Below are 22,602 nucleotides of genomic sequence, written 5' to 3' on the forward strand. Positions count from 1 at the left end.
AAGTACTCAATACATGTTAGCCATTTTTATTATGCTACCTCCCATAGCCACCCCATGCATTTGAGTTTGCAACCCAGAGTTAAGGCTTCCAGAATTATAAGGAAGGGGCGCTCCTATCTAAGTGTGGAAAGGGAAGATGATTTGCCCTCCATAAAAATCTTGGTGGAGGCGATGGCCTTCCCATCCCAGGACAGAGGAGAAATGGGTCTCTTACATTTTCCTTGGCAACAGGAGAAACCCATCCATATGAGTCCTGAGTTAGCTGAACCATGCCTAGTCAAACCACTTTCTCAGCAACACACAAATGAGATATTGTCTTTGCTAGCCCAGATGTGCCCAACCTGAGAGAAAACCTTTGCCTTAAGAGCAATCCTGGGTTTCTTATCTTAGGAGCTGACGACCCCTGATGCTGACAGACTCCCCAGAGCCACCTGGGGCTGGGCATTTCCCAAGCCTTGTGGCCATGCCCCTTTCACTGCATCTTAAATGGAAATTCACTGGACTCTAATCAAGAGGCAGAACTAGACCAGGTCAAAGGTACATGTCTGGTCCTCAAACATCTTTATCACAACCCACTTGGAGGAGACAAAAGACCCATCTCTCCTAGACTCCCTTTGCCCCACTTTCCAATGAAAGCAGGATTCAGTGAAAGTACAGAATTAGAGAACAGAATGGTTTAAAAGTACAGCAGAGACTTGGTCTTATCACTTCCTGGGGCTTAGAATAGGGCCTGACACATAGTAGGTATTCAGGAAATAGTCATTGAATGAATCAACACACACAAAAATTAACTAAAATGAAAGCAAGTAATAATTCTGCTAATCCATTAATGACTATAAGCACAGCAGTAATTAATACCCAGAACCAACTAAAGAAAACTCCAATTAAGCACGGAGCTAAGCGCATCCTCCCCCAAGGGCAGAAAGTCTTACTTTCACGTATCCACAGGCAGAGAGTAGGAGCACGGCGATATGACAACCGGACTGCTAGGCAGCGAGGACCGTACGGGCTAGTGGTGAACATCTCCTGCTTTGGGTTCAATTCCAAGAGCTGCCGTTGACTAACTCTGAGACTTTGGCCAAATCTCTTAATCCCTCTAAACCTCATTCTCCTTTTGGGAGAAAGCATACTGCCCACCCCATAGACAGAGGTGAGGACGAGACAATGCACGGAGAGGCAACGACCCAAGGTGAACGTCAGACCGATCACGACATTTCCGTGCTCGATGCCGCCATGAAACCCCACCTTCGGGTCTCCTTTACAAGGAGATAAGACCCCACTCCAGCCACACTGCCCCTCATTCCTCCTTCCTCCCCCACTCCTGTCACACTCCTTCTGCCCAGAAGACTCCAACTCCAGGTCCCCACTGGGCCCACTCCCACACTGCCTTGGGCCTTTCCTCAAATGTCACCTTAGTGAGCCCTTCCTTAACTGTGTTCTCCTTTCAAATTACAGCCCCACATCCCACGCTCCCTGACTCCTGTCCTTTGCTTTACTTTCCTTCTTGATACTCATCACACGACATGCTACATACTTCACTTATGTCTGTAATTTATTGTCTGGCTACCCCCAACCCCATCTGAAAGTAAGCTCTATGAGGGCAGGGGTTTTTGTTTTGTTCACACAGTCAGTGCTCAAAAATTATTTGTGGCAGGAAAGAAAGTAAGCACAGATTACTTTTATTATTACAATTATTCTCGGGTCTGGTTAACTTTGTCCCCTCCTACCTGGCACAAGTCTGCACTCAGTAGGTGCACAATAATACTTGTAATCATATCTAATACTTACTGAGCATTTCCTACGTGCCAGGCACTGTTGTGTACATGTTTATAGGTTTAAAACCCACCAACCTTCACGATAATCTAATGAGGTAGGGATTTTCATTATCCCCATTTTACCGAGGATAAAACCCAAGGCACAGAGAGGTTAAAGAGCTTACCCAAAGTCACACAGCCCATAAGTGGCAGCCCTGGGATCCAAATCCAGTCAGCCTGGCCCCAGCACGGCAATTCATAGCCACACAGCCATTTTGGTCCTTAAATCAATTGTTTTGAAATGTTTGTTTCACGTGTTCACCCATTAAACCTACTGGCCTGAGTAAGGAGTGCAAGATGTGATTCCAAATCACTTTACAAAGATGTAATTCTGGGCTTCCCTGGTGGTTCAGTGGTTAAGAATCCGCCTGCCAATGTAGGGGACATGGGTTCGATCCCTGGCCCAGGAAGATCCCACATGCCCGGGAGCAACTAAGCTCGTGCGCCACAACTACTGAGCCTGCGCTCTAGAGCCCGTGCTCTGCAGCAAGAGAAGCCACGACAATGAGAAGCCCGCACACCCCAAGAAGAGTAGCCCCTGCTTGCCTCAACTAGAGAGAGCCCATGCGCGGCAATGAAGACCCAACACAGCCAAAAAAAAAAAAGAATAAATAAATTTATTTTTTTAAAAAAAAGATGTAATTCTATGCCCTGTGGATTTTTGCTACTCTACTGCTTTGCAAACATTGCATCCAGTCCCCTGGACAAGGAGTCCTCTTGAAGCCAGGGACTTAACCAAAACACTGCTGCCATGACAACGGCCTCAGATACCCCCAGGAACACTCACCAGGGCTGCGGTCAGAGGTGGGGCTCTCCTCACTGCTGTTCCGAACAGATTCAAAGACAGCCTGGAGGAATTCTTTGGGGGGCAAAGTCCCAGCCATCTTGGAAGCTGTTTGCTGAAGGATGTCAGGAAACTGTGCAGGGCGGCGAAGATGAAAGAGGAGGAGTGAATAATAATTAAAGCACATGAAACACAGACTTAAATCAGAGTGTAAACTGGAACACTGCTTCACTGCCTCCATTGCTTTTTTTTCTTTATGCAGGCATACGTCGTTTCATTGCACTTCGCTTTACTGCACTTGCAGATACTGTATTTTTTATATATCGAAGGTTTGTGGCGACTCTGTGATGAGCAAATCTATTGGCACCATTTTGCCAACAACATTTGCTCATTTCATGTCTCTGTGTCACATTTTGGTAATTCTCACAATATTTCAAACTTTTTCATTATTACTATATTTGTTATGGTGATCTGTGATCTGTGATCCTGGATCCTTGACATTACTATTGTAATTGGGGCACCACAAACCATGCCCATATAAGACAGTGAACTTGATCAATAAATGTAGTGTGTGTTCTGACTGCTCTACCAATAGGCTGTTCGCATCTCTCTCCCTCTCCTCATGGCTCACTGTTCCAAGACACAACTATATTAAAATTAGGTCAATTAATAACCCTACAATGGCCTTTAAGTGTTCAAGTGAAAGGAATAGTCACAAGGCTCCCATTTTAAATTAAAATTAAAATGATTAGGCTTTGTGAGGAAAGCTTGTCAAAAGCTGAGACAGGCTGAAAGCTAGGCCTCTTGCACCAAACAGTTAGCCAAACTGTGCATGCAAATGAAAAGTTCTTGAAGGAAATTAAAAGTGCTACTCCAGTGAACACACAAATGATAAGAAAGCGAAACAGCCTTATTGATGATATGGAGAAAGTTTTAGTGGTCTGGATAGAAGATCAAACCAGTCACAACCTTCCCTTAAGCCAAAGCCTAATCCAGAGTAAAACCCAACTCTCTGCAATTCTATGAAGGCTGAAAGAGACAAGAAAGCTCCAGGAAAAAAGTGTGAAGCTAGCAGAAGTTGTTTCGTGAGGTTTAAGAAAAGAAGCCATCTCTATAACATGAAAGTTCAAGATGAAGCAGCCAGTGCTGACGTAGAAGCTGCAGCAAGTTATCCAGAAGATCTAACTCAGATAATTAACAAAGACGGCTACAGTAAACAGCCTTATATTGGAAAAAGATACCATCTAGGACTTTCATAGCTAGAGAGGAGAAGTCAATGCCTGGCTTCAAAGGGCTGGTTGATTCTCTCTTTAGGGGCTAATTCAGTTGGTGACTTTAAGTTGAAGCCAATGCTCATTTACCATCCCAAAACTCCTAGGGCCCTTAAGAATTATGCTAAATCTACTCTGCCTGTGCTCTATAACTGGAACAGTAACGCCTGGATGATAGCACATCTGTTTACAACATGGTTTACTGAATATTTTAAGCCCACTATCGAGACCTACTGCTCAGACAAAAAAGATTCTTTTCAAAATGTTACTGCTCATTGACAACGCACCTGGTCACCCAAGAGCTCTGATGGAGATGTCCAATGAGATTGATGTTGTTTTCACGCCTTCTAACGCAATATCCATTCTGTAGCCCATGGATCAAGGAATAATTTTCACTTTCCAGTCTTATTATTTAAGAAATACATTTCTTAAGACTACAGCTGCCATAGATAATGATTCCTCTGATGGATCTGGGCAAAGTAAATTGAAAACCTCTTGGGAAGGATTAACCATTCTAGATGCCATTAAGAACATCTGTGATTCATGGGAAGCGGTCAAAACATCAATATTAACAGAAGTTTGGAAGAAGTTGATTTCAACCCCCATGGATGACTTTGAGGGGTTCAAGACATCAGTGGAGGAAGTAACTGCAGATGTGGTGGAAATAGCAAGAGAACTAGAAACAGAAGTGAAGCCTAAAGATGTGACTGAATTTCTGCAATCTCATAAAACTTTAATGGGTAAGGAGTGGCTTCTTACGGATGAGCAAAGAAAGTGGTTTCTTGAGATGGAACTACTCCTGGTGAAGACTGTTGAAATGGGAACACATGATTTAGAATATTACATAATCATAACTTAGTTGATAAAGCAGCAGCAGGGTTTGAGAGGATTGACTCCAGTTGTGAAAGCAGTTCTACTGTGGGTAACATGCTATCAAACAGCATTGCATGCTGCAGAGGAATCCTTAGTGAAAGGAAGTCACTGGATGCATCAAACTTCACTGTCCTCTCTTAGGAAATCGACACAGCCACCCCAGCAAGCACCACCCTGATCAGACAGCAGCCATCAATGTCGAGACAAGAGCCTCCACTGGCAAAAGATTACACCTCACTGAAGGCTCAGATGAGGGTTAGCATTTTTTTAGCAATAAAGTATTTTTTAATTAATGTATTTACATTGTTTTTTAGACATAATGCTATTGCACACTAACAGACTACAGTACAGTGTACACATAACTTTCATAGGCACTTGGAAACCAAACATACTCATGTGACTTGATGTATTGCAATATTCACTTTATTGCGGTGGTCGGTAACCCAACCCGTAGTATCTCCGAGGTATGCTTGTAGCAGCTTCTCATGTAAATTTAATCCCCAGCCCAACTAGTCTCTACCAAGAATCATAGAAAATAATACCCCATCTCAGTACTAATCCAATACGTGTTCAATAACATAAGTATATATTGTTTTTCACCCATCAGATTGTCAATAACAAAATAAAGTGATAATACCTAATGCTGGCCAAGATGTAGAAAATATGCATACTTATTTCTCTGTGGGACCGTTAGATGGTACATCATTACTATCTGATAATATCTATAAAATGTATGTATGCCTATGTCTTTTGGGGTTGGTAGTGTTTGTTCATTTTTGTTAAAATTTACATGTATAAAAGGAGGAGGAAAGAGTTATCTCTGAGTTCTAGGAGAAGACTAGCAAAGAGGGGGCCTCTGGTTGCCCTGGAGAAGGTGCCATTTCTCATCTAGAGCTGATGCATTTTGTCAAGCTCAGGATACTATTGGTAATCTATCCAAGAGTCCAGAGAATTCATCAAACGCTTCCCTATAGCAGTGTGTCTCTGTGTCCCAGTCACCAAAAGAGTGTGCCCCAAAAGTCGTTGGGTTTTATAGTTCCTCCTTCTATTCTAATCTTCAGCATCAGAATCACAGTCTAAGCCAGTAGTTCCCAGCCCAGGCTGCAGGTGAGAAGCACCTGGGAAATCCACAGACACCTGGGCCCTGCCCTAGAGATTCTGAGACCATTGGTCTGGGGTGGGGTCCATGTGTCTGTCCCTTTTAGAATTTCCCCGGTGATTCCCACGTGCAGCTAAGGTCACGAGCAAAACTGCTCTAAGATAAATAGTTAACTTCTAAAGAGCAAATTGCACAGCAGAGTATTTTCCATTTTGTATTTTTAAAGGGAGAACATGTATAGGCAGGAGGAAGATTTTCCAGAAAGGATGCAGAAGAATCTGGGAACAGCAACTGCTGCTGAGGAGAGAAGCTAGGAACCTAGAAACGTGGGGCGAGAAACTTCTCATCCTATAGCCTTTGGTATAGTTGGGATTTTCTAACCAGGAGCATGTATTACTTGTTCTACTAAACATTTCAGGCATTAAAACAAAAAGTAGAGAGAATAATACAACAGAGCACCCATGTGGCCAGAACCCAGCTTAAGAAATAAAACATCACAAATATAATTGATAGCTCCCTCCCTCACCCTTGGCCTCCCTCCTTCCCCAGAAGTAACTGTCACCCTGAATTTGATATTTGATAATTAACCATTCTCATGTACTTTTAAAGTTCTCTTACATAGGGCATTGTTTTGCATGTGTTTAAAATTAACTAGTATTTATTTATTTACTTCGTATCCTACTGTACATATTTTTTTGCAACTTCCATACACTGTGTTTCTGAGATTTAACCATGTTGATACAAGACTTTTTCGATTTCAAAAGCTGATTTTTTTAAAAAAGATTAGATAAGCATTTAAGATATATGCAGCTGCTGCTTATGACTCTAGGTTTGGACACCCCAGGAGATGATTTTACCATGATTGGACACTGGAATGTTGCTGTGCATGTGTGAACCTGGGTGACGTGCCAGGTGCTCAGGCCCCCTGAGCATGTATGACAACATACATCTTGCGTGTGTGAGTACAGGGGTGAGGGTGTATGGACGTGCTTTGTGGTTGATCTAACTCTTGTTCAGCAAACATCCCCTCTTACCCCACCCTCCACCTGCATGGAGGAGACTTCCTGCCCCACTGAGGTGGGCTTGCTCATGTGACTTGCTTTGGCCGATAGAAAGTGACAGCCGGCCATTTTCCAGCCCAGGCCTTAAGGAGAACTGCACTTTGCACTCCCTTTTCTAGAGTTTCAGACTTTCACTGTGAGAAGAACACGCTCCAGGTAGCCTAGCCCTAGAGGCAAACTCAGTGTCCCAGATCCACAGACCAGTCAGCAAGAAATAAATGCTTCCTGTTGCATGCCGGTGAGATTGTGTGCCTTTGTTACACAGCAGAAGCTGACTAGTACGTGCTCATCTGGCATGCCTCTTGGCCTTGTCTAACTCTTGGAGAGTTACTCCAAGTAGAGTGTTAGTGCTCCATAAAGATTTGGTTTTGGATTAAATATGTTTGCCCATGTGATTGCACACACTGGACACACATATGCGTGTGCATATGGCGCTGGTGGGTGTAAGCCCTCGAACAGGCGTGCATGTGGGAAGCACACAGATAGCAGAGTGGCAGCTAAATGACAGCTCCCAGCCTGTGCACATCTGGGCAGAGGCCAAGTGAAAGACCCTGAGCTCGTTTAGGGCTGCCTCACTCCCTTTCCCTGAACCTTGGGCATCCTGGAGTGGAGCTGGAAACACCTGAGCTCTTTGAGGCAGGCAGGAAGTTTCCAGAAAAACAAACTGGCAGCAAACCCAAGGGAATATAACTAACCACACTTTCTCTCCCCTTCAAACTCCTTCAGCCTTCTAAAGATAGAACGCAGAGGTACCTTTGTGGCAACAGAGCTTAATTCATCTCCTGAGAAAAGTACTAGAAAGGGTCCCAAATCCTTTGTCGTCTCAGCTGTCCAGTTCTGGGGGAGTCTAAGGAGAGATAATAATAAACAGTAAATGGAAAAATCACGCTCTTGTCCTTGTCCCCCAGCATCTTTTTCTTTTAGGAAAAGATTATCTTTATACCTGGAGAGGCTGTCAATCACTTGGTCCCACGTCCCTAACCAAGAAAATAGACATGTGATGCAAACAGACCAATCAGAGTCATCCCTGGCAATTGTGATGGAGCTACTAGAGAAGCTCTCTCTTTCTTCTGGCACCTCTAGCAGTAAAAAGGATATTGGAGGCCATTCCTCTCACCAAATGGAGAAAATAAAGGCCACAACCAAGAATACAGAGCTGAGAGATGGGAGGAACACATTCCTGATGACATCATTTGAGCCCCTGGATCCAGCCATGCCTGAAGTCCCATCCATTTCTAAACTCAGTAAACTCCCATGTTTTAGTGTGAATTGAGCTACTGAATTTCTGTCATTTGCATCAGAGTGTTTCCTTCCTCCCTTTTCTCAACAGAACAGTAAAGATATATTGGCTCCTTTTAAATTACCATAATGGTCTCCTCCTATAGCAAGATGAAATTTCCTCTCGAGCCTGGCAGAATAATAACAGCACTGACACAGGATCCACTGTTGTTCTTGTGGAGACCTCAAATGTCCACGGGGAAGTGCCTCACACTAGGATATCTCTAAAGGAGGTCTGCCCACTTAGCAATGATAACCCTTCTCCTAGGACCAAGGCAAACCACCCCCGGCCAAAAAGCCTCCCCTCAACTCTTTGATTAACGATATTACCCCAATAGACTGTAAGTTCCATGAGGGCAGGAGCCACACTTAATAATAACCACTGTATCTTCATTCCTAGTCAAAATGCTGTTGTCACATACTCAGTACTACATGCCAGGCACTGTGGTAAGTGCTTTAACACTTAATGCGTTAACTCAGCTAATCATCACAACAGCCCTGTGGGGACTCTCACTGTCCCCATCCTACAGATGCAAAAATAAAGTGCAAAAGACTGCGTATCTTTTCCCAGATCACACAGACAGCAGACGGTAGAAAAATTTAACCCAAGGAGTCAAGCTCCCAAGTCCCAGCTCTTAAACTCTCTATAATAGTAAGTGTCTGGGACACAGTAATTACTCCAAAAACATTTGTTGTCTAACCGTTGACCGAGATCTAGGCCCTACTCAAATATCTGACCTAACTTCAGAAAACTCTGCCTGGGAAAGAACAGCTGTCTTCCCCCAGGGACTTCTCACTCACCCAGAGCTGACGGTGCCTCGATTATCGGCATTAGTATTATTGGTGGTGGTGTTTCCCAACAAAAATAATAATAACACCTCCACGCATTTGTAAAGTACCATGTTTTTGACACCCTTTCCCTTTCCACAAGCCAAGATGTACTGGGCAACCACATGAGGCCTGTAGCACAGCTATCATTCTCACCTTACAGGGAATCTGAGGCCAAAAGAAAAAAGATCACGTTTCCAGAATCAATCGAAGTGTCTAACCTCGTCCTAAGTTAGAGACTCTGCTCTGAGGCAGGAGCGCCAGGGCCGGGTGCCCCTTCGCCAGCCCCCCTACCCCAGCCCGGGAGCCGAGCCCGGGCCCTCCTCACCCGTGCTGTTCCAAGAGCCTGAGCCTCACTGCCACCTTCTGCTGGGGGCTGAGGTCCAGGCAGTCTCTGAGGCTGTGCAGGGCAGTGGCCCAGGCCCTGGGGGACACCCCACGGTGGATGACGGCCGCTGGCAAGTGACAGAGCAAGTTTCCCAGGATGTCCACGGTGTACTCATCAGCAACGGAGTCATTCTGAAACCAACAAGCGGAGCTGGTGGAAAGGTCCAGTGGGGCTGGATCCCGTAAAACACTTCCCGACCCCAAACCTCGTAAAGGTTCCAGGATCTGAATCGCCTACCCTGCCATGGCCCTGTAGAGAAGGCACGGGGCCTAATTTTACCCCAGGGGCGCCGGCCCCAGAAGTCTGGGGGACCCCACGGGGGGCGGGTGTGGGTGGAAGACACCCATCGTGAGCATTCACTCAGTGAAGCTGTGGTCAGCGTCGCTGTGATGGCTCTGAGGATACCTCAGAGTTCCGTAACCCTTATAATGATAGTACTGCAATAATAAAAACAGCACTTCAAAGTTTGCACGGCCCTTGAAAGCCTCCAGAGCTCTTTCTCAAAATGACAAAAATAGCTAACATTTATCGAGTGCTTACTAGGTGCCAGGCACTGTTCTAAGTATTTCCATGCCTGAATCCATTCATCTTCAAAGTAACCTTAAGGGGTAAGTACTAAAAAAAAAAAAAAAAAAAAAAAGAGTGAATACTAATATCATCCACTTTTCCAAGATAAAGAGACTGTCACCTCTGCCCTTTGGGCCTTTGCATTAAACAATATATTAGCTATTTCATGTCCTCAATACTCCATGAGTAAAGTGCTACAGCACCCATCTTACAGATGAGGAGACCAAGGCTCGGGAAGGGGAAGTGACCTGTCCAAAGCCACCTAACCAGGCAGTGGCAGAGGCGTGTCTAGAACCCAGACCCCGTGTACTGTGCTCCTTCCTGTCCTCCAGAGCGGCCTGCCAACATTCAGGCCCCAGAATGGGTCCCCAGAACCAGTAGCCAAGAGTGTTCCACCCAGTGGTTTCAGAGCCCACTTGTGGCGGGTCCCCAGAACCAGTAGCCAAGAGTGTTCCACCCAGTGGTTTCAGAGCCAGCTTTAAGACCCACAAGTCAGACTTGTGGCCATCACATCAGACTTGAGAGCCCAGCCAGATCCCCTGAGGGCTCCCCAGGATGGCCACAGATACCTGGAGGGGAAGGGACACCAGTGAAAGTGTCACCCAGGAAGAGTTTCCTTACCAGGCACTGCTGTACTTTCTTGAGGACTGAATTCTTTTTGTGGGAATCTAAAACCAAGGAGTCCAACTGACTCTTCCCCAGGCTGATCAGAAAGGGCACACACTGGGAGGCTGGGACAGAAGCCAGGTAGCGAGCCCTGGAGAGAGATGGAGAGAATGAGGGAAGGAAAACAGTGGCTGCTCTGTATTTGTCCCTGAAATCGGGGTCTGTATGCCCAAGAGCTTATCACAGGGGTGTTCCTTAAATGCTGGTTCTCCCCAGAGATGTTCTGTCTCCTTTGGGCAGGTAGCAAGCCTCCTACCCATCATTTTCCTAATTTGTGGGTGGGAAACAAACTTTGCGTAATGCTCTTCTCCTACAGGTGGGAAACAAGCTTCCCATCATGCCCTTCTTCCATGACCCAGCAGCACTGATCAGAGAACAGGATCTCTATAAACAGAGGTTGGCTGGTGGACTGGTTGAGGGGAGATGAGGAGAAAGGAAATGAAAAGGTAGAAGAAGAAAGAGACAAAGAGAAGAGAGAATAAAACACAAAGTGGAGGGAAAAGGACAAGAAGGAGAGAGTGGAGAAAGTAAGAGAAATGACTCCCAGTTCTGTCAACCCCAGTCCAGAACTCTCCTCCAAGCTCTTGACCGTATATTCTCAACAGGAGCGATATCACCCCCGTGGGGAGAAACTGGTTCAGGGAGAGGGAGGGATGGGGGCAGGGAATCTTAGTTATTACAATGATTTGTGATCCGCCAAAGCTCAACCCTACTCAACAAAATCTTACTCCTTGTAATTTCTCTCACTAGGGAGAAATTAAGGTTTTCCCCTTCGGGAGGCAATAATGAAATAAAGGTTGAGAAAGACCGCTCTGGAGCCATGTGGCATCATGGCCACCTGACTGTTCCCAAAGCAAATTCAACCTCCTCCCCCAAACATGTTCTGCCTCCTCTCTGCCATCCCAGACTCCTTTGTCTCTTTATCCCCAAATCTGTCCTTGCTAGCATCTTAATATTACTCAAATCTGTTCTCGCCTCTCCAGTCCTAGTATCACCATCTTATTTATTTCTTCATTCATTCATTCGGCAGATATATACAGAGCATCTGTTGCATGCCAACCACTGTGCTGGGCACCAGCTACCACCATGAACAAGACATGAGGGGAAGGCCCCTATCTTTGGGATGCTGTAGGGGGAAGAAACACAGAAACCAGTTAATAAAACAGATCATTTCAGCTAGTGATGAATGTAAGGAAGAAAATTAAATGGCTCTGTAATGCAGAATGATATGGGAACAGCCAGGAGAGCCCCTCTGAAGGCATGAGCTGAGACATGGATGTGTGGAAGAAGACAGCCATGCCAAGGTCAAGTTTACAGAAATAAGCTTCCACTGTCTCTCTCCTTCTAGCCAGGCCCCCTGCACTCCATCCTCTATATGGACAGTAGTGATGATCTCTCCCAGAATACAAGTAAAACACCCCAAGGTGTCACACAAGCCCTCCCTTGACCTTTCTGCCCTTCTCATTTGAGCCCCTGGATCCAGCCATGCCTGAAGTCCATCCCTGGACTTTCCTGAATCCAAAGTTACCTTTTATTGCCTAAGCCAGTTTGAGTCAAGGTTCTGTCACTTTCAACCAAATATCAACTTGATATTACAATTGGCTTCATGCTTGTCTGTTTTTCCTCCATGAAACTGTAAGCTCTTATAAGGGGAAAATTTACTTATCTCTGAGAGCTTAGTATGTAGTAAGCACTCAATAAATATTTTTAATTCAATGAAGACAATGGCAGCAAGAGAAGGGAGAGGGAAATAAACAGGAAAAGAGAGAAACAGTGTCCAGACCATATTTAAAAATCAGGGCTGCCCCCCCATGCCTGAACACCCACACATACCAGGAGAAATCCCCACTGCTTCCATCAGCCCTGATTCCCCTGGAGCCTGGACACAGCTGTGAGGCCAGCCCAGATGTGACCTGCTTCACTGGCACTCACTCCTTCAGGCTCAGGTTGCTTTGGCTTTGGTTTTTAAATAACAAGAAAAAGCAGGAGAGTCCGTCTAAAATATCAACGTGAGGCTCAGAATTTAAATCCTGATTCTCAAGGACTTAGCTGTCGAAGGCACTGTCCACTTGCCCCTGTTTCCTCACCAACACCCAGGGAGAGAGAATCACTTTGGCTTTGGTGACACCTGCCAATCTTACTGAGCCAGAAAGGGAGACTGATGTTCACTTACGGGAGTGTAGCCAGGAGGAAGGGTGGCATAGAGGACCTGGAAACTTCCCAGTATTTCCACGCCAAACAATTAATCTAAAAGATTAAAGCAGTGCCAGGAATTTAGTCCAATAATAACAAGGGCAAACACAGACTGTGCTTTCGGTGTGTCAGGCACTGTTCTAAGTGCTTTACATACGTTCACTTATTAAACAGAACACCCTACAGTGTAGGTAACACTACTGCACCCAATGTATGGATGAAGAAACTGAGGCGATAATAAGATGCACACAAAAATTTAAGTCTGAGAATGCTCACCACAGTTTTATTTATAACTGCAAGCTGCGAGATGGAACCTTGATATACATCCGTAGGGGACTGGTTAAGTAAATTATGGTATAGCCATACAATGGAATACTATGCAAATACTTCGGTAGATTTATGCGTGTGTGTGTGTGTGTGTGTGCGCGTGTACGCACACGTGCACATTATATACATTTAAACAGAACATTGTGTATGGTATGAGCTCATTTGTGTGCCTTAAATTACATGTAGATATGTTCTATATATACGAAAAATTCTCCAAGTCAATAGCAAACTTCCTCTGTAGTTAACTTCTGGAGCAGAGATTCTCAGCCTCAGCACTACTGACATTTTGGACAGTGTAACTGTGTTGCAGGAGCAGTCCTCTGTGTTATGGGATGTCAAGTAGCATCCCTGGCCTCTACCTGCTAGGTGCCAGTAGCATCTGCCCCAGGTGTGACAACCAACGGTGTCTCCAGATATGGCCAAATGGTCCCCTGTTGAAACCATGCTCTAGGAGAAACTTTACTTTCTCTCTATTGTTTTGTTTTATAGTAATGTGCTTTCAGCTAAAAGATAAACAATAAAGGCAAATTTTCTAATTAACTGGTATTTGAAGGTTCTGAGAACTGGGCAAAATCAGGTAAGGAGCTTTATTGGGACAACTCTTCCTGTTTGAACATGTAGGTCTTCCTCAAAGCTGGCCTGAACTCCATCCATTGCATCAGTTTGATGAGTGGAAGGAGACAGCCACGCCAAGGTCCAGGTTTCAGAAATAACCTGCTTCCCACCCTACCTGGGCAAGGCTTTTAATATAGTTCAGTGGTTCTCACCAGGGAACCATGAGAAATGAAAAATATCAGGCTTCACCCCAGAAACCCCAGGGAAACTCTGCAAGTGGGGCTCTGCAATCTCTGGTTTTTTAACAGTTTTATTGAGGTATAATCAATATACAAAGAACTGCACATATTAAATGCATACACTTTGATGAGTTGGGCATATGCAAACATCTGTGATTCCACCACCACAATCAAGGTAATAGGCATGGCCAACAGTTCCCAACGTGTCCTCCTGTCCCTTTGTTTTGGTTTTTGTGGACAGAGCACATAACTTGAGAGCAACCCTCTTAGCGAATTGTGAAATGCAGATACCATATTGTTAACTGCAGGTGTTGTGTTATACAGCACATCTCCACAACTTATTCATCCACCAAAACTGAAACGTTATACCCATGGACAAGCCTTCCAGGCAATGCTGATGCAAGCTCGAGTTTGAGGACCACTGACAGAATGAACAATCTGAGGGAATGACAGGCTTCATTAAAAATTTGCCTGTTCCTCTAATGATCTCAAAGGATTATACACCCGGCTTTTCCCTTCCTGGCTCTCGGGAAGAAAAGTCATTGTTTGGAAACTTTTCATTCAGATCTGAAATGCACCAGGCCACCTGCTCACCCTCTCAGACTCTGTACAGCCGACCGTTTGCACTCCAAGTCCAAAGCTGCCCCCAAGGCCCGCTTTTACTCACTTAGATACAGTGAAAGTCAGTCACTGCCTCTGGTCTCCCCAAAGGGTTAAAGAGTCTCCTTAACTGTTTGGAAAATGAAGTTTTTTTGTTTTTTGTTTTTTGTTTTTGTGGTACACGGGCCTCTCACTGTTGTGGCCTCTCCCGTTGCGGAGCACAGGCTCCGGACACACAGGCTCAGCGGCCATGGCTCATGGGCCCAGCCACTCCGCGGCATGTGGGATCTTCCCGGACCAGGGCACAAACCCGTGTCCCCTGCATCGGCAGGCGGACTCTCAACCACTGCGCCACCAGGGAAGCCCGGGAAAATGAAGTTTTAAATGAACACTTAAATTCTCCTAGAGGACTATTTCCATTCTAGGCTACCTCTGGAAAGGGTATGAAAGTTAGAGGAGGGTATGACCTGCAGGCCCAGGAAAGCATAATTGTGGACATGCAAAACGGTATCCCTTCCAAGTGAATTTTGGGGTTCAAATCTGGGTATAGAATAGCCAATCTACTGAAACTCTGGCTGTAGAGACATAGGTATGTGGAGCTTTTAAAAAAGAAATTGGAGAAAACCTGGCTCCGTATTTGGCCCCATATCATCACTTGCATCAGTATGATCCTGGCACAAGCATCTTAAGACGCCACAGTTAATTCACCCAGCGACCGGGTAGGGAGAGAGAATTAGAAACAAGGAAGTGCTTCGAGGGTACCTGATACGGTGAAAGCAGAGAGAAGTTGTTCTCAAAATACTGGAAATGAGCCAGAAAGGAGTCCACGCTCATGGCCTCAATGTGGGAGCACATCACACCTTTGACCAGCTGCCCTGCGCTACAGAACAAAACAGGGACCCAGGAGAAAAGGAGAGTAGGGAAGAGGAAAGAAGGAGCAAGCAAAGGCAGATCTGATCTGACACCAGCCGCAGGCAGGACTGTCCAACTCTCCCTCCTGGGAAATAGGCTCCTCGGGAGGGAGACTCCAGAGGGCTCGTCAGCCCCAGGCTTACCTCAAGAGCTCCTCGGGCCGCCTGGTTGTCTTTGACAGAAGCTCAAACAGGAACAAGGCCTGAGGGAAGAGAATGATTGCCATGGGGGTGGAGCACTCACCTACCGTGACGAGTCCTATGCTCCCATTTTACAGATGGGAAAATGGAGGCTTTGTTACTTACCCAGAACCACACAATTGCTAAGCGGCAGAGCAGGGACTTGAGCTGGTGTCAGGTAATTGCAGAGTCCATGCTCTCACACCCCAGGTGACCCTGCGCTCCAGGAGGTGAATGAGGAGCAAAGCCAGGGCAGCAAGCCTGGAAGTTTACTTCCTGTGCTCTAAGAAGCTGCTGCCCAGTTGAGGACCCCCTAGAGCCCCTATTTTCATGCCCACCTGCTGTTTCTGAGCACACGGCATCCCAGAAAACAAAACGGACGGATGAATAGACCAGGATGGGCTAGAAAGTTCCAAAAGTAAAGTAAGTCCTGCTCACAACAGCGCTCCCCTCAAGCCCTCCCAGGTGGGCCCCCAGGAGAGCAAGGCCTCGTAGGCAGGGGCGTCATTTGTTTCAAGGAACGTAATTTTACGGAACACCTAACGTGCATATACAATCAAATACGACATTCATCCATTTTATAGACTCTGAAACTTTGAACATAATTCCCTAAACAGAATAAATTATGAGCTGGCATTAGGCGGAGGCATCGGTGACATGACAGCTGAGCCCAGGAGAAAGGAGCAGCAGGGGAGGTAAGTTCCAGGCACTCTGTGTGTGGCCCCAGAGATTTCCTCAGGCACAGGATCAAGTTCCAGGGTCCCCCCATCATCTCCGCCATCTCAGGGAATGACCTCCATCAACTCAGCTGCTGAGACAAAAATATCTTCAAAGCACACGTGGCAGGACATATTCTCCAAAGTGATCGCCTATTTTCTGCCTAATATGCTCTTCTAGAAGCTTCCGGAGCCACTCCCCCATCAAGAGATGGAGTCTGCTTGTAGCTGGAGGTGGGTGGCATGGTGGGGAGCTTTGCGACAGCCCCAACAGACAGAGCGCAGCAGAAGTGATGCTATGTGACTTCCAAGGTCGCCAAAGATGACAGCTTCTCCCAGCTCTCTCTCGGGACACACACCTTGGGAGCCCTGAACCACCCCTATAAAGCCAGCTGCCCAAAGCCACCATTCTGGACAGTATCCGACACCTAGAAAGGCCGTAACAAATTACCACCAACCTGGTGGCCTAAAACAATAGAAATTTATTCTCTGGAGGCCAGAGGTCCGAAACCAAGGTGTCGGCAAACTAGGTTTCTTCTGAAGGTCTTGGGGAGAATCTTCCCGCACCTCTTCCAGCTTCTGGTGGCTTCTGCTTGGCCTGTGGCTGCACACCTCCAGTCTCTGACTCCGTCTTCACGTGGCCTTCTCCTCTGTGTGTTTCAAGTCTGTCTTCTCTTCTGCTGTCTGCGTTTTCCGCTCTTATAAGGACACTTGTCACTGGATTTAGGGCCCATTCAGATAATCAAGGAGGATCTCATCTTGAGACCTTAATTAAACCTTCAAAGACCCTTTTTTTCCAAATAAGGTCACATTCCCACCCACAGGTTTTGGGTGGACATAACTTTGGGGGGGGTACCGTTCAACCCACTACATGGAGAGACCACACCCAGAGACACCCCCAGCTGTTTGAGTCTCCCCAGCCCAGATGTCAGACACATGAATGAGACGCCAGGCCCAGCCACCAGCTGAATCCAACTTTGTGAACAAGCCTAAGCAAGAGCCTTGGGAACCATGGGAGTAGATAAAATAATTGCTACCCCACTGAACCTGGCGCTGGTGGGTAACCAGCAACAGATCACGGGCACACAAGGCCTGATGCCTCCCCTCTGTCACACCCGCATCCAATCCGACAGCCAATTCTGTCACTGTTAACTTTCAAACTGTACCCAGAATCTGACCATTGGCCACCACCTGCATTGCCAACACCTGGTCCAGGCCACTGTACGCAGCAGCCTCTTAACTGGTCCCTTTGTTTCCTCCCCGCTCTCCTCAACTCAGTCCCCAAGCAGCAGCCAGAGTGATTGTTCGAAAACCAAAGTCAGATCCTGTCCCTTCTCAGACGCCCCTCAGCTCCCTTTCTTGCCCAGGGTAGAAGGCAGTCCTCACAGCGGCCACTCCACAACCTCTCTGAGCTCAGCGAGGTCACCTGTCTAAACAGCTCACCCCCTAAAAGGTCTGGCCCTCCCCCGGTTTCCTTCCTCCTTAGCGCTCAGCAGCAGCACCTGTCACCTAACAAGGCACACGTTTAATTGCTGACCTTCCGCACTGTCTCCCTCGCTAGGATGGAAGCCCCCTGAGGGCAGGGACTTCCCTCTGTTTTGTTCGCTTCTGTGTCCCCAGCACCACGCACAGCGCCTGGCACCTGGGGGGCAGGGGCTCCACAAACACTGACGAGTGAGGGAATGAACAGCAAGTCAGGGGAAGTTCCGAGGCCGCAAGTCGGCCTCCACAGCCCAACCCTCCCTCCCCAGGAGGCCCCAGTGATAACTGCTCTTATGCACAGTGCACTGCCCAGCACAATTCTCCTGAGAAATGATCCCCGTTTTGCCAGGAGAAAACTGAGGCCGCGGGAGGAGAAGCAGTGACCCCAAAGTTAATAAACAGCAGCCCCGGAATTCACGCTCGGGTCTCGTCTAACTTAACACTACGCTATTCTATCTCCTGAGTGTAATCACAAGAAACAAGTTTCTTTTACCAAATTAACCTTAGAACAGACCTTTCCCACAAGACAGTCAGAAACCCAGGCACCACCTCTGGGAGTCACAGTCGTACCTGACTCCGCCGGAGCTCCTTCTCTTTCAGGACTGTGGAGTTGAATCCAGGTTCCCTCCATAAATCAAAGAGAGACACTTCCTTAAAGAAAGCCCCTTGTATTTCCACAATGCCCGAGGCGGTATCTCCTGCTTCCATCACCTGTCAAAAGTGAGAAGAAACATAATAACGACCTTGCAGAAGGTACATGGAGCATTGGGTGAGGGCCAGGCACTCTCTCTAGTGCTTCACTGGCAATAAAATCCATCAGGTCTGCTCAGCAACCCAAGGAGGTGGAGATGATCCTTATCCCCATTTTACAGATAAGAAAACCGAGGCTTAACGAGTAAGGCTGAAAGTCGATACATGAGATTTAAGCCCAAGTCTGTCTTATTCCAAAACCCACACTCTTTAATTTAACCATAGGCGTGACAGCTATCTGCAAGGTGTTGGTTGAAATTAGGCTGAACCCTTTGGGTTGGTTTCTTAACAGATTGTACAATAGGACCTGGCAGGTCTGATAGAATAGGATGCCCAGAAGACCCATGGCAAGTGAGAAAGAGGAATATGGACATGGCTTCAAAGCATGAAAGGAGGGGCGTTCAGAAGCAGTAGGGGGATTCAGGATTCATTTTCACATTTGAAAACCAAACTCCTAAAACATTATTACAGCAAGAAACCTAATTGAAGAAAAGTCTTCCAGATTTGACTGGCTGGGGAGAGCACCAGGGTCTGGAGAGAGTAAGGCACAACCCCCAGAGGCTCCTTCTGGAAAGGAGAGAAGGTGGGCGTCAGGGGAAGGCATTCTCCAGGTTCAGAACAACCCCACCTAAAGACACAGACCACTCCCAAAGCCCCAAAACCACACGCTCTGTGAGCCCCGGGGCTGCGGACCAGACATTTTCCTCTCACCTTGCTCAAGACACCGTGCTGCTGGGCAGGTGACAAGTCGGACACGTGCAGGGAGATGGTGCTTCTCAGGAGCTGCACGAGGTCCCTGCGGTCCATGGCGTGGAAGGCCTGGGTGCCCACCCCAGCCAGTAGCACGCCCATCTGGCTGACGTTGTAGAAGGACAGCACCTGGGGGCACCGGCCAGGGAGGATGAGGCCCAGCTCCGGGCCTCCACCACTCGGACGTTTACTAGGCCCTACTGCAGGCCAAGTATCCAGACGGGTGCTGGGGAACCACCGTGACCAAGACACAAGCTGCCCTCCCAGATCCTCCTTCCTTCCATCAGGAAAGAGAGTTAAGTATCAAAACACAAGACACCAGTAACTGTACCACTGGGGGAATCACTATGCCACCTGAGGCCACAGCACAACTAGCAATGTGCTATCCATGTGCCACAGCTGACCAGGCAATGGGCTTTTCTGTGTGTAATCTGAACTAGCTGACAAGATTTAAATATTGGAGGAATCTTATAAAAATCCATATTAGAGTTTCTGCTTTATTAAAAAAAAAAACCTGAACATCCGGCGATACTGGGCCCACGTTGGCAACAATGGGCAAGAACCTTCGGGTAGGTCGTGGGACTCTTAGTTTACCCAGCCCACCCGCTCTCATGGGACCCTGAGAAAGCCCACTGGCCTCAGTATCGGCCTCAGTATGTCACCGGCAGGCATCTGACACGGCAAAGCCCCACGCTCATCTACCTTCATGTGGAAGCTTTGAGTTGAAGTAAAGAAGTGTTTTAGGACATGAGTGTGATATCTTATGACAAATACAACTATAGCTGGCCACTCTAACAGGAATCACGCTTGGTTTTTCCCCCACTCCTTTGGAGTGAAGATGCTAGATGTAATATAATCAGAGACATTCCTTGGTTCTGCAAAAAACCGTTGAGTGGTTTCCTATAGTTACTCCCTGTAGAATAGACAGTCTCTTACTATCCCCAAAGAAGGCAAGACCTTTTGAGCTCTTGGCTTCTTAGCAAAAGTCACCTCACCCCCTCTGGAGGAAGAGTTGGACACAGGAATGAGACAAGCCTCTTGGTCCAGGGCTGTGAGGAACGAGACAAGTGTCCCTCAGCTCCCTAAAATCAGATTCACAGAGTGGACCCATGTGGCCCCAGTCAACACAGAAGGTCTGCAAAGCCTTCAGACGAAAGTCACCAGAAGTCCTGAAGGGACAAGATGAATGGTCTATCCTTGGTCTTGAGTCAGAAAGTAAGAATGGGTGGGCATTGGTCATGGTGTCATGATGGAAGTAGTTAGCATGGGAGTAAAGCAAGCAGGATGTGAAGCCAGATGCCCTGGGTTCAGTCCCAGCTCTGCCCCTTCCATGTGGCCTTGGCAATTCCCTTTTACACTCTGTGCCTCGTATGAATGACCTGGAAAATGGAAGTTATAACACTACTGGCCTCAGACGGTTGTTGGGAAGCTTAAAGGATTAACTCAGAGATAGCTAACACTCATTGAGCTCATACTCTAGGTCATGTGTTGTTCTAATCTCTTCCTGTGTGTGACTCACATAATCCTATGGAACAGGTGCTACTGTATCCCCGTCTTACAAACTGGGACACTGAGGCCAAGAGAAGTTAAGCCAATTCTCCAGTGTCACACAGCTAGTAAGTGGCAGACCAAGGATTCGAACCCAGGTAGTCCCCCTTGGCACCATCTTCTTACTGATTGGCTGCCCCTGTTGTGTGTGTATAACTGGCCCTTGGGTCTCAGGGCATTAAAATAGAGTTCAAGCTCCAACTGACCTTCTCATGGGCCAGGTATTTGGCAGACAAGATGATGACCTGGCTCTTGGCCCAGCCCGAGACCTGGTTGAGGGTCGAGATGGCGCCGTGCACAGCCTCAGGGCAGAGGGATTCCAGCTGACTGTGGGTCAAGCCCACGACTGCATCCGACAAAGAGCCCAGGGTCTCGTTGAGGGTCTGGTTCTCTGTGGCAATTTCCAGGAGGTCGGCTTTGAGCTAGAAGGGGAGCAAGCTGGGGTGAGGGTCGATAGCAAGCAAGATGGTGGTTCCTTCTGACTACACCCCGGGATGCACCCTCGACCGACCCTGCTCTGTCAAAAGGGGAGGGACTCCTGCTAAGCCCAGACCGTGAGTCGCCCCACTGAGAACACCACCTCCTCTGGCTTTGACTTTCGTATGCTACAAATTCACTTTATGCTTCATTTAAATATTAATTTGTTATTAAATCAACCTTAAAGCGTGGCAGAAGGAAATTTTGTTCACTTCACCCGTAACTCAGCCACACTCCCGTAGCAACTATTTTATTTTTATGACCTTGAACTCTATATCCTGTCTATATGGTTGCTTTTCTTTCATGAAATAGCTGGGGGGGGGGGTTCATAATAATATATAATCTATGTAAAAATAATTCTCAACAGTAACAAGGAAGTGAAAGTCTCCTGAAAATCTTACCTCAAAAAAATTACTATGATTAGCAATTGGGTGTATATGTTTCCAAAACTTCTTATGCCTTTATAAATAAACTGTGGCATGTAGTCTTTACATAGTTGTAACATGAACACAAGTGCAATTTTCTGCTCTATATTTTTCATTTAAAATTATGTGTTACAGGTTTTCATATTTCTGGGATCCCCTTCATTATTTTTTGTAACATGCCTGTCTAGTTATAGTCAAGTGTGCTTCCCAACTGCTTCCAGTACAGAAGGTGATAAACTCATCTATTGCAACGTGACCTCTGTACAAAAAAATGAGAACGGTTCACGTTTTAACACCTGAACTTGCATAAACCGTATCTTCATGTCAGACGAATGTACGCAAGTGTTCTAGATGGCCACTTGGGGGCAGCAGAGTAAAGTGAAAGAAACAGCTGTCACAGTTCCTGGCTTTCTCCAAATTCAGCAGCTCCCCTTCCCTAAAGCTGGCTCCCACATCTGCAAAAGGCCTAAAGCAGTGGTTCTCAAAGTGTGGTCCTTGACCAGTAGTATCAGCATCACCCGGGAAGTTGGTAGAAATGCAGGTTCTCAGGCTCCGCCCCAGACCTCCTGAATCAGAGGCTCTGGATGTGGGTATGTTTTCAAGCTGTTTTTAACAAGCCCTCCAGGTGATTCTGATGCGTCCTCAGGTTTGAGTACTGACCTAGATGATCCAAAGGGTTTTCTCATACCTCATAGTATCTGACTTTCTTCTTGGTCACAGCTACCCCTGTGACTTTAAAGTACATTTATTTTCTTATTTTTGCTCAAGCTTGCTTGGGAAGGATGCTCTTCCTGGAAAACAAAAATATGCACTGACCAAG

The 22,602-nt window shown here is 46.7% G+C and overlaps 1 protein-coding gene across 3 annotated transcripts in view; it reads right to left on the minus strand.

Annotated features, from left to right (window-relative positions):
• Positions 1-22,602, minus strand: part of OTOA (otoancorin) — a 74,105-nt gene that overhangs the window by 18,165 nt on the left and 33,338 nt on the right. For all 3 annotated transcript variants that reach the window (XR_009559134.1, XM_060285445.1, XM_030871470.2), the window contains exons 13-22: positions 21,087-21,302; positions 19,294-19,461; positions 18,403-18,543; positions 15,599-15,657; positions 15,306-15,423; positions 12,803-12,876; positions 10,585-10,720; positions 9,337-9,527; positions 7,656-7,749; positions 2,602-2,731 (exon numbers count right to left, since the gene is read on the minus strand). Coding sequence is in view for 2 of the 3 variants with exons in the window: in XM_060285445.1 (XP_060141428.1) it covers positions 2,602-2,731; positions 7,656-7,749; positions 9,337-9,527; positions 10,585-10,720; positions 12,803-12,876; positions 15,306-15,423; positions 15,599-15,657; positions 18,403-18,543; positions 19,294-19,461; positions 21,087-21,302 (1,327 nt within the window). In the remaining variant the exon portion in view is untranslated. The remainder of the gene's footprint in view (positions 1-2,601; positions 2,732-7,655; positions 7,750-9,336; positions 9,528-10,584; positions 10,721-12,802; positions 12,877-15,305; positions 15,424-15,598; positions 15,658-18,402; positions 18,544-19,293; positions 19,462-21,086; positions 21,303-22,602) is intronic.

This window comes from Globicephala melas, chromosome 15 (assembly GCF_963455315.2).
Source record: "Globicephala melas chromosome 15, mGloMel1.2, whole genome shotgun sequence".
Lineage (NCBI taxonomy): Eukaryota > Metazoa > Chordata > Mammalia > Artiodactyla > Delphinidae > Globicephala > Globicephala melas.